General features: G+C 40.3%; 1 protein-coding gene across 1 annotated transcript; it reads right to left on the bottom strand.

Moving 5' to 3' along the window:
* Nucleotides 1-7681: 7681 nt before the first annotated feature.
* Nucleotides 7682-9109, bottom strand: LOC147867227 (short-chain dehydrogenase reductase 3a-like). Its single transcript, XM_087315016.1, has 2 exons — nucleotides 9040-9109; nucleotides 7682-8689 (listed from the first exon to the last, which is right to left on the bottom strand). Exons 1-2 carry the CDS (start codon nucleotides 9054-9056, stop codon nucleotides 7888-7890), a joined length of 819 nt encoding a protein of 272 aa, XP_087171142.1. The 5' UTR covers nucleotides 9057-9109; the 3' UTR covers nucleotides 7682-7887.
* Between the last annotated feature and the right edge of the window lie 3838 nt (nucleotides 9110-12947).

The following is a 12947-nucleotide window of genomic DNA, read 5'->3' as shown; positions in this document are numbered from 1 at the left end:
CCGACTGGGAGTCGGAGAAGAAGATAATGAACTCTGAGTCGACCGGTAAGGATCGATTCTACGATGAGCAGACCCAACCGGCAAGAGACCGGTTAGCACTCGAGGAACCAGCCAGTTACAGTGAGGATACCGAACCGGCAGAAGAAGTAGAGGAAGCTGAAACCGGAACCGGCCAAGACCCCGAATCAGATTCAGATGAAGAGCAAATGGAGGAGCCGGTTACCGAAGCCCAGAGACGGAGATATCCTCTCACAGAGAGAAGGGCCCCCCGGAGATTTCCGGATGCAGAGCATGTGCTGCTAACTGATGAGGGGGAGCCAGAAAGCTTCAAAGAAGCGAAGGATGACACCCACAGTCGAAAATGGTTAAGTGCCATGCAGGATGACATGGATTCCCTGCATGAGAACCATACGTACAAATTGGTGGAGTTGCCGAAAGGAAAGCGGGCACTCCGAAACAAGTGGGTGTTCAAGTTGAAACCGGGAGATGCCGGCAACCCCCCGAGATACAAAGCCAGGATCGTGGTAAAGGGGTTCCAGCAGACGAAGGGCGTGGACTTCGACGAGATATTTGCCCCGGTAGTAAAGATGACCTCCATCCGGACAGTGCTGAGTATAGCGGCAAGCATGGACCTCAAGGTAGAGCAGCTGGACGTGAAGACGACATTCCTTCACGGTGACCTCGAAGAGGAGATCTACATGTAGCAACTGGAAGGATTTGTGGAGAAAGGGAAGGAGCGTCTGGTTTGCCGGTTGAAGAAGAGCCTGTATGGACTGAAGCGAGCTCCTCGAGAATAGTACCGGAAGTTCAACCAAGACGCAGGCCGATCACTGCGTGTTTGTGAAGAAGTTCGAAGGAGGTGACTTCCTAATACTCCTTCTGTACGTGGACGACATGTTGATCGTTGGACAGGACCAAGCCAAAATATGGATGTTGAAGAAGGCTCTCAATCGGACCTTCTCAATGAAAGACTTGGGTCCGGCAAGACAGATGCTAGGGATGCATATCATCCGGAACCGGCCAACGAAGCAACTGTGGCTGTCCCAAGAGAAATACGTGACAAAGGTGCTTCAACGGTTCAACATGTTAGAAGCGAAACTGGTCGGATCGACACTCCCGGAAAACTACAGATTATCCGGTAAGCAAAGCCCGAAGACGAAAGCAGAGAAGGCTGATATGATGAAGGTTCCATATGCCTCTGCTGTCGGGAGCTTAATGTACGCAATGGTGTGTACCCGACCGGATATAGGATATGCAGTCGGAGTGGTGAGCTGGTTTATGAGCAATCCCTGCAAGGAGCACTGGAACGCGGTCAAATGGATACTCTGGTACTTGAAGGGCACTTCGGATATGTGTCTCCGATTCGGCTCCGGAAAACCTCAACTTGACGGTTTTACCGATTCGGACATGTCGGCTGATGTGGATACTAGCCGGTCTACATCCGGGTATGTAATGACATATGCAGGGGGAGCTGTTTCGTGGCAGTCGAGGCTACAGAAGATGGTTGTGTTGTCAACCACGGAGGCGGAGTACATGGCGGTTGTGGAAGCCGGCAAGGAAATATTATGGATGAAGGACTTCATCAGAGAGCTTGGTATCCGGCAAGATAAATACTGGCTCTATTGCGACAGTCAAAGTGCCATCCACCTTGCTAAGAATGCGGCCTACCATTCCCGGACGAAGCATATCCAACGTAGGTATCACTGGATCCGGGAAAGAGTAGATGACCAGGAGTTCGCGCTGACAAAGATCCACACGGCCGAGAACGGGTCAGATATGCTGACCAAAGTACTGATACCCGACAAGTTGGAAGCATGCCGGAAGCGGATCGGACTAGTAAGACACCCCATGCCAGAGTGAAGGGGGAGTTTGTGAGAACCGGATGAGGAGTACCCGACAAGAGCCGGATGGTGAAGGCCCGGTGAGAAGTGCTCATCGGATGAAGGGACATATTCGTAAATATGTTTCCTGAGAGGCCTTTGGGGCTATATTTGCAAATAGCCGAAAAGTCATATTAGTATAAATATGACTTAGGGCAAACTTAGATGGTTGTTGTTGCTATTCTTGTTGGTGCAAGATTAGAGCGTGTAACTGTGTACAGAGAGAGAGAGAGAGAGAGGAAGAGGTCGTTGCCTCTGTTGTAACCGCCGCCTGTGGCAAAGATAGAAAGCTCGAGGTTGTTGCCTCGGTGCTTCACTGTTGTACATTGTAACATAGTGATAGTTTGCAGCCTATGAGCTGTCGTGGTTTTTCCCTAGTTTGGGTTGTCCACGTAAACATCCTGTGTACTCTTCTCTTCCCTGTGTCGTGCGTTCATTATCCGTTTTTCTGTGTTTGATCCTAGCCTCGGTTGTGGCCGAGTGTTGTGCTTAGGGAGCGTGTGTTCTTGTCAAGTACAAGTTAGGACACCGAGTTGTCAACTTCAAGTCCAAGCCCTCTTAGATACTGGAGCCAATTCTTGTTTCATGGATAGAGATTTTGCCCAAAAACACCAAATATCCTTGCATACACTTCCTTGTCCAGTTTTCGTAGTAGTGATTGATGGATGCCCCATAGCTTCCAGGAAGATATTCGAAGATTTTGAGCCAATACACATACACTTAGGTGATTTAGGATGGGTAGTTTCCTTTAACATAATCTGTAGTCCTGAGCATCCAATTGTCCTCGGTTTGCCATGGTTTAAGCTACATAACCCTAGAATCGATTAGAGGAAACGAGAAATTTGGTACCCTTCAGCAGAAAATATCATTGCCAAGGATCGAACTCAAGATTATTCTCTTGAAGAATATAGTTCTACCAATGCACCATCTCCTTTTCATCAAATTTCAGTCATCACATTGCAACAATTGCACCATGTGGGAGGCAAGGAGGACTTTTCTTATTTGCAATATCAGTGACACCTTTTAGTACCACTCAAGGGAATTCAGACATCCAAATTCCCAAAAAATGTCAAGACCATGTTGATTTTTTCGACAAAGTCAAAGTAGTGTCCTTCCAAAGCATCGGCCGTACGATTGTGTTATTGATCTCCAACCAGGAAAAGTGCCACCGTGGGGTCCGATTTACAATTTATCACCCACTAAGCTTGAGGTTTTTCGAGAATACATTGAGAAAAATCTTGAGGTTATTCGACATTAAAAGTCTCCAACTAGTGCTCCTATCTTTTTTGTGAAGAAAAAGGATGACTCCCTTCGTTTGGTCATGGACTATTGAGGCTTAAATAAAGTCACCATAAGGAATAGGTATGCTCTACCTTTAATCTCCAGTCTCTTAGAACGAATTGGTGGGGTAAAGCATTTTACCAAAATTGATCTAAGGGGTGCATATAATCTTGTTTGAATTCGATTGGGAAATGAGTGCAAAACTGCATTTCGTACTCGGTATGGTCATTTTGAGTATACAATCATGCCTTTCGGGCTCACAAATGCACCCATAGTATTTCAACATATGGCAAAGACATTTTCCGGGATTTCTTGGATATCTTTCTCATCATCTACCTAGATGATCCGTTGGTTTACTCTAAAACACAGGAGGAGCATGATATACATGTGTGGAAAGTACTTGAACGCCTAAGAAAGTATGGTCTTTATGCCAAACTTGAGAAATGCAGTTTTAATTGCAAACAAGTTGAATGTTGGATACACTATTTCATCCAAGCGTATTTTCATGGATACGGCAAAAGTCCAAACAATATTGGAATGGAAATCCCCATGCAGTTCGGGACGTCCAGTGTTTCCTCGAATTTGCGAACTTCTATCGCAAATTCATACGTAATTATTCAAGCATTGTGTTGCCCCTCACCCAACTCACCAAGAAAAATCAAGCATTTTTTTGGAGTATCGAAGCGGACAAGGCTTTTACTCAATTGAAAGAGGCATTCACATCAGCACCTATCCTAACGCATATTGATCCCGAAAAACCATTCACTATTGAGGCGGATACGTCAGACTTCGCATTGGGGAGTATCCCATCCCAACCAGGCGAGGACGGGAAGACTCATCCAGTCGCGTTTCACTCGAGAAAATTTACTGTTTTAGAGATAAACTATGAGGTGCATGACAAGGAGTTACTAGCTGTGGTCGACTCATTCGAGCAATGGCGTCATTTTCTTGAAGGATTGCCTCATCAGATTATCATTTATAGTGATCACGAAAATCTCACATATTTTCAAACAACACAAGTATTAAATAAAAGACAAGCTCGGTGGGTCCAATTTCTAACGCATTTCGATTTCAAGATCATTTTTCGCCCCGGAAAACAACAAGGGAAAGCAAATGCTTTGTCTCTGCGTTCGTATCTAGCTCTTCAACCTAGAGATCCGTCCTTTGACAATCAAAAGCAGATTCTCCTCAGGCTATCAAAGCTACAGGCAACAATTTATGTCATGCCACTTGATTCTAGCCTTCTTGACACTATTTGGCAACAACTTCACTTTGATGATTTCGCTAAGGATGTCTTCGCCCACATTGGTTCAAGCCGTCCATCTTGCTCCACATTATCATGACTTCAAGTGGCAAGATGGCTTACTCTTCTACAAGAATCTCCTTTACGTCCCTGACGGATCATCCCGACTTCAAGTGTTAGAACATTGTCATGATGCCCCCATGGTTGGACATTTTGGTATTGCCAAGATCATTGAGCTGGTGAAACATTCGTTTTGGTGGCCTCACGTGCAAAACAATTTCGAAGATCATGTTCGCACATATGACACCTACTATCGCGCCAAAATACCCAGGCATCATCCTTATGGCTTACTACAACCATTACCACCTCCCAACAAGCCATGGTAGTCTATTTCTATGGATTTCATTACAGATTGGCCACCTTCCAAAGGCTTTGATAGTATTTTAATAGTAGTGGATTGGTTCACAAAGATGGCACATTTTGTACCGTGTGTAAAGACCATTAGTAGTGAAGAAACTGCATATCTGATTATGCGTGAGGTGTTTCGCCATCATGGTCTTCCAAATGATATTATTAGCAATCGAGGTCCTCAATTTTTCTCACACTTTTGGAAGCACCTATGGGCAGGCCTCAAAATCTCACGCAAACTCTCTTCGGCTTATCATCCACAAACTGACGGACAAACAGAGCGCATAAATCAAACACTCGAGTAGTATCTTCGATGCTTCATCAATTACAACAACATGATTGGGGCAACAACAACACGGTACACTCTTCTACCAAAGTTACACCTTTCTTTGTCTACACTAGCAACCACCCTCGATGGTGTATCCTAGATCTCCTTGAGGTGTCACGAAACCCTAGTGCGACGTATCACCTCCACCGACTACAACAAATCCAGTTTGAGTTATCTTCACATCTTCAAAAAGTGCAAGCACAACATAAGACCAATGCCGATCGGCATCATCTTAAGTCTCCTTTTAAGGTTGGTGACCGAGTATGGTTGCTTCGTCGTCACATCAAGACTACCCGCCCGTGTGCTAAGCTCGGTTATCAATGCTTAGGTCCTTTTGTCATCACAATGCAGATTAATGATGCAACATTTCGTCTTAACCTTCTTGCACATATGCGGCTTCACCCAGTCTTTGATATCTCTCTTTTCGATCCTTGCCACACCTCTTTAATTCTTAATCGTGTTGTACCACCACCGCCTTCTGTCCAACTGGTTGACGACCTTGAATACGAGGTAGTTGCCATTCTCAATTGTGTCATGAACACATGACCATTATCGCGTCACTCGGACTTGAACCTCGAACCTTGTAATCCATAATTGAAAACCTCAACCATTAAGATAGCTTATTGTCATATGCGAGGATAAAAACTACTTTTTGTATTAGATTGATTATTGTAAAAACTCTAGATCATTCTAGAATGTTTTAGAATGTCCTAGAACATTCTAGAACATTATAGAAATCTCTAAGCTATTCTATAGGAACCTATAAATAAGGGCATACATGTATTCTCAAATCAATTCGAATCAAGACCAGTCTTTAGCTCTCATTACATATCTTGTATCCATTCTCTTTCTTTCTCTATCTTAATACACCCATTCTTCGCTTAACATTTCGTTCCTTTCTTCTCGTGTTCCCTTATATCCTTCTTCCATCACTCTATCTTTTATTCTTGGTTCTGACAGTCACCATCGGTTGAGGGTCTCCTCCAGTGGGTCCCATGATTGTCTCCAACAACTCGTAGGAGTCCAAAATAGCAGACATTTTGAACTTCCATAGAGTGTAGTCGGTTCTATCTAGCTTTCCATTGGACAATGGAGGTGGGCAAATGCGCACTGGGGCAGTTGCAACATTCGTGGAGAAGGCCATTAATACTCTCTCTCTTTCTGTGTGTGTGTGTGTGTGTGTGTGTCTCTCTCTCTCTCTCTCTCTCTCTCTCTCTCTCTCTCTCTCTCTCTCTCTCTCTCTCTCTGTGTTGCTCAACAACAACTACCCGTATATACCTAATCTAGATCAACCTCTCTACTCTAATACCATGTTAGAAATATTGAGAATTGATTATAGGTATATAGAGTTACAACCACTATGATGGATATATGAAAACAAAACTTCTATTACATATGAGAGTAGCTCACAATGGTAGTTCACCCATCACTCACACCTTAGAGCTTAGATGGGATTTGGACCAACTCACTACAAAATTAGTGGGGACTGATGATCAATCCAACCACTGTGTAACAAAGTGGATTATATTCTATGTTTGGTCTGAGTATAACATTAAATGTGCAAGTCAGTTGATAGTAGTAGAGATATTCCTTTTGTGTCAACTGACTTGTTATTTAATATGACCCAACTCCCTAGATACATGCTATTGCTAGATAGTAATTATATTGAAGTTAATGGCACATACTTCAAGACTACGTACATTGTAACTTGCCCACAAACTATTCTAGTTGATTTGATGAGCCAATCCTATTAGCCTACTTCGCTCTTTCCTAAATACGGTTTCCTAGATTGACACCTTATCGACCCATATGGTCGAGTTGCACACTAGATGCTCCTCATTTGGGGCGCTATCACAAAATGTGCACTCTAAGAGCGCATATGGGGATAGATTTACAACTTGGGGCTAATCATTGATTATATCTAAGACAAAATGCCGATCATCAAGTCCATCTATTACCACGTCCTTTAATTCATCAATTGAAATCCACATAACCTTAATTTTGACAAACAAGACATGAACCCTTGATCATTCATTCCTAATATAAGCCCTCATCGATTATGTCTTCTCTATTATATTTTTTTCCAAACCTTCAACATTAAATATATCATAAGTTTGACATATTTCCCCTTGTGAGCGTTGCACATGATGACATCACCCGCTCCATGAACTCCTTCTCTTGGTTGGGAGTACAAGCATGTACCTTGTGAAATGGCTTCCAATGGATTATTATTGCCGAAATCTCCATATGCACACTTGATTTCAATGTTTAGTAGAAAAAATCTTAAACATTGAGGGGTCACTATTAGTATTTAGATAGCTAATGATTTTGAACCTTGTTGACATTCACAATGATTCTTTGCGTTAATGTTTTCTTTTTTAGTATTAGTGTTTTATTTTTAAGGGATATGTTATCTTTTACACCTCTTTCTCCCAAAGGAGCCTTATTATCCTTCCTTGACATCAAATGTCTTCTTTGCAATATAGTCTAGAGTACCTTTTTATATTTCATAAAACGCATACGATTCAAGCTTATGTAGAGTGCAATGCAAATCACGGTAGTATTAGTTACCAACATGTATTATTAAATCACACAATATGGACTTGTATGAATTCAAGAAATATTATTTGTGAAAAACTACAAGTTTTATGTATACTTGCTTTTATGTATAGGTGACACATTCATCTACCATAACATTTGAAGGCATCATTCATGTCCCCATTAAAGAATAAATGTATCTTTGAAGGTCATTTTGCTTGTTGGTATGTTCGATCGGTAATAGTGTTGCCACCATCGATAATAAGGTTGTGGCCACTCACAAAAGCAGCCTCATCAGATGCCAAATATAAGGTAGCTTGTGCAACATCTGAGGTGGAAAATATATGACCAACAAGAATATTTGTGGAGTTAACAAACTCTTGAACCTCATGCTCTAATATTGACTTTTTACCAGTAAGATCACGATACAATTTCATGGAAACTGGTGTAATGACTATAGATGGGGAAACACAATTCACACGAATGCCATACTTCCCTAGATCACTAGCCGCTCCTTTCATAAGCCCAAGAAGGGCATGTTTTGAAATGGTGTATTCAATAGGTGCTACAGAAGCGGTAACACTTGCCATACTTGAAGTACAAATAATAACACCCCTTGTTCTAGTCTCAACCATAACCCTACTTGCATGTTTTATGGCAAGGACCATACCACGCACATTCACATTCATCACATTGTCGAAGTTCGTTATATCCAAGTTTTGCATCCCACCTGTAACATTTCCAATGATACCAGCATTACTAAACATTATGTCAAGTTTCCCCCACTTCTTCAATGCTTGTGTTACAAGTCCCTCCATGTCTGACTCCAGTGTGACATCACAATGCTTGTAGATAGCAACATGGTGACCGAGCTCATCAACAAGATGGGTACCCAAATCATCTTGGATATCTCCTATTACGACTAAGGCACCATTTTCAACAAACAAGCGCGCGGTTGCCTCACCGATGCCACTTGCCCCACCAGTGATGACACACACTTTGCCCTCAAGCCTATCTCATGCAAATAATAAAAACCACGAAGAATGATCGAGCTTAATAATTATTTTAAAGACTATACATTTGTCTAAACTACAAAAATTGTATATGAATTTATAACAATGAGGGATGACACTCATGGCAAAAACACATACGAATGAAGTCTTGCCATTATGCAATTATTATGTCAATGGTATCTTAGTTCAAGTACTATTAAACAAAGCAACCAACAACTCTGATTAGATTAATGTTGTATTGAAACCTCAAAAACCATTGAACCAAATTAAGATATAAAGCCATATTGAGATGGTTGAAATATTGAATGGGTAGTAATGAGTAAAATGAACCAAAATGAAACTAGCTACCTTCGAGCACTTGCCATTTTCTTGTGAATGATTTCATAATCTTCCCATTCATCCTTATATAGAATGAAAGAAGAATTTTATAACATTTCCATTCATTGTTTCGAATAAAATATTATCATAGATCTAGACAAATAATAAACTAATTGATTGATAATTGTACAAATGTAGCCACTAATATTGCCACATTTTAAGTTCCACCATGTGGGGCACACAAATTTTGGTAACATTCAATATATTTTCTCGTCAAGAGAACATTGATATTACATTGTACCTCACAATCCTAAGGATATCAAAACTACGACTACTCCTTTCACAACTTTCCTTTTCTTTATTTCACATTATTATTATTTTTTAATATTGTGGTAATAATGTTTTTAGCAATTATATTCATCTTCAAGGCATATGAAAGAATATTCATAAATAACTACGAAATAAAGATCATGGACGTACTAGATGGATCATATGTATAATGAAGTACATTCATACAATTGCGTTGCAATCTTGAAGATATCAAAACAACTATGAAACATTGACATGCTTAGATAGGTCATATGTCCAATGAAGCACAATGATACAATTGCATTGCAATATTCAAGATATCAAAACAACTACAACTACTCCTTTCACAACATTATCGATTAAGGGGACTTGTTTTTTCTTTTCTTTGTTTCTCATTATTATAATCTATTAATATTGCGATAATAATGTTTTTAGCAATTATATTCATCTTTGAGGCATACGAAAGAATATTCATAAATAACTACGAAATAAAGAACATATACGTGCTTAGATGAATCACGTGTATAATGAAGATTCATACAACTGTGTTGCAATCTTGAAGATATCAAAAAAACTACGTAACATGACATGCTTAGATAGGTCATATGTCAAATGAAGCACAATCATACAATTGCATTGCAATATTCAAGATATCAAAACAACTACAACTACTCCTTTCACGACATTATCAATTAAGGGGACCCCTCTTTCCTTTTCTTTGTTTCGCATTATTATTATTTATTAATATTGTGGTAATAATGTTTTTATCAATTATATTCATCTTCAAGGCATACGAAAAAATATTTATAAATAACCGCGAAATAAAGAACATAGATGTGCTTAGATAGATCATATGTCTAATCAAGCACATTCAATTAATTGCAATATGGAGATAGGGAGATATAAATATTGCAATCAACTACTTTAACACAACATGGGGGACGTGCCTATAAATAATTCGTGTTTACATTTTTTTATTTATATGTTGTATGTGTATGTTAATGTGCAAGATGTACGTGTATATAGAAAAAAAAAGAAGTGTATGAATGTATTTTACATGCGTGTATTTATATGTTTCAATGAATGTGTGTGTATTTACGTATATGTATATAAGTGTATGTGGATATGTGGATTTGTATGTGTTCTTATATATCAATGTTTTTGGTATGTAGGGGTATTAAGGGAAATTATATTTTTCCCTATTCGTGGGTATGGACTTAAGAGGAAGTGAGTGTGAATGGAAAAGGACGGGGTGGGGAGTCGAGTGATGTCTGGGTGACATCAACACCTCACACAATTGCAAGTTTGGTGTCGGGTTTTGGCATACGGCTGACTTGCAACAATAGCAACAACAACTTTCTTATTGCATCGCCTTAGGGGCATAGAATGGTGGTGCCTTGTCTATTCTTCTTTTTGTTTTTTCATTTTATTTATCATCGACTTGTGTGTTAGCCGGTCAGCAACCCGAAGTGAAAAGGTCGACAAGTCGGAGTCGGAGTCGAACAAGTATGAAAAGACAAAATTCGAATTGTAATTTTTGTCACGTACAAAAATAGAGTAGTTTTAGGAAATAGGACGGTTATTATAACTGTAGGTTCTTGCCGAACATGCAAATGCCCCAAATATAGTGATGAATCTGAGGCAGAGGCACATATATGTGCTTTCCTTACAACATGGCAAACTAACCATGTATCCGAGAGATTGTTGGAGGCCAATGCCGACAAATCAAATATTGCAGAATTCAAATTGTCGCTCAATGGGCAATCGACGAATTGGTACTCACATCATGAGGCAAGTGAGTTTGAGTCATTTAAGCAATTAACTACCAAGTTTATCACATTATTCATTGACAAATTCTAAAAAGGGAACTAATGAGCCAATTTTATGCAGCTTATCAAGAAGCCCATGAAACTGTTCCACAATTCATTACTTAGTTTCAAAACCTTAGGAGGCAATTAGCACGATCCCTCCCAAAAGAAGACGTGAAAGATACCTTCTGGTTAGCACTACGAGAGCCGCTTCAAATGACGTTAGCCGTGTTCGATTTTAAAGATCAATCATTAGAACAGGTGATTAATAAAGCACTCATCATGGTATGTCGATGGCATCATTACAAAGGTCCTTACCGACACCAAAAGAAATAAGGTTTCGGCAGGCAATTCAATGCACAACATGTTTAAATCCGAGGCATTCTACAGTCGAATGCACATTACACACTGTCCAATATGTCATTCGAAGCCACGTACAATAGACCAGTGTGAATATAATCTGTTGAACAAAGTCGCATCTCTAGTAAGACAGATACAACCTCATGATGACCACCAAGATGATAGGAATCGACAGGTGTACCGGTTTCAGGATGATGATCAGCCAAGATACGATGATCGTTATTGGTCAGATTAGAATTGCGGGACAATTATCGACGAGATGATTGCTACAATGATTACCAATGTGAAGTTGACCATCAAGATGTGTATAGGAGGGATGATTGGAACACTTATGACCGTGATTATTCACCAAGGCGTGATAGACATGATCGATGCTCTTACAAAGGTCATCGATATCATGATGATTGGAGGTCTTGTGATCCCAAGAGGAATGATGACAATCGACAACCTAATCGTCGGTTTGGTGACGATAGACAGGACAATAATAGGCGACTCAAGGCCTCTCGACAATTCCAATATAATTCTAAAAACCGAGATGAGCAGGAACTAGAAGATGTTTGACAACTGCGTTATGAGAATGGAGAATACAGTGGGCTGACAATATTGAATTGCTACATTTGTAGAAAAGATACACATTATGCAAATCAGTGTCCGACGAAAGACAAAGGACAGGTGTTAGCAGTAAATATGGTAACTGCAAAAGTACAACAAATCACCACTCAAAGCCAAGCTAAACAATCCGAGTGGGAAATACAGGAAGTACGAGCAAAGCCCAACAATTAAGGTAATCATTCAGGGCCAAGAGGTTTCGGGTAGTATAGTAGATGGTGGTTTAGGAGTCAATCTGATTAATAAGACTACCTATGATCGACTGGGCATCACAAAATGGGAGGCATGTCCTTTCTGGTTACAAATGACAGATACAAGTATTGTCCGACCAATAGGGCTTATTCAACAACTAGATATTGTCATTGGTGAACATACATTCCAACTAGATATTGTGAGATAGATGCACGCGGAAGAATGTATGAACACCTGTCGTATTATGCTCAACAAACAACACACAAAGTATGACAGAGGAAGAAACACAAACGCAGGCTCAGTTTGGAGTTCTAATGGAGGTTCTTATTTCGCTCTCTCTATAACTCTACATTCAGAGATTCAAGAAGATTATAGTTACAATGTTAGGTTTGAGCTTATATACTCAAGCCCTAATGTCAAGACGTGTTCACACTAGGATACAATGTGAAAGGAATCATCCATTTATGCCAACAAACTCCCGTTTGTAGTCAAACTGGGATAGTTGGAGAGTCTTTGTCTTCCGATTCACTCGATCCTCATGACCAGCATGTGTCAGGCTTGTTTGAGTTCCTTCATCACGAACTTGTCGTGAAGGCTCCACTTTAGCTTTTCGATTTCGGCTTGATTGCAAGAAGGCTTGATTGCTTCTTGCAATCAACA

The sequence above is a fragment of the Azolla caroliniana genome, unplaced genomic scaffold, assembly GCF_043228905.1.
Source record: "Azolla caroliniana isolate FFs.n. ecotype wild unplaced genomic scaffold, voAzoCaro1.0.p SCAF_2, whole genome shotgun sequence".
NCBI classification, from domain to species: domain Eukaryota; kingdom Viridiplantae; phylum Streptophyta; class Polypodiopsida; order Salviniales; family Salviniaceae; genus Azolla; species Azolla caroliniana.
This window is presented reverse-complemented; position numbering and strand designations above follow the sequence as displayed.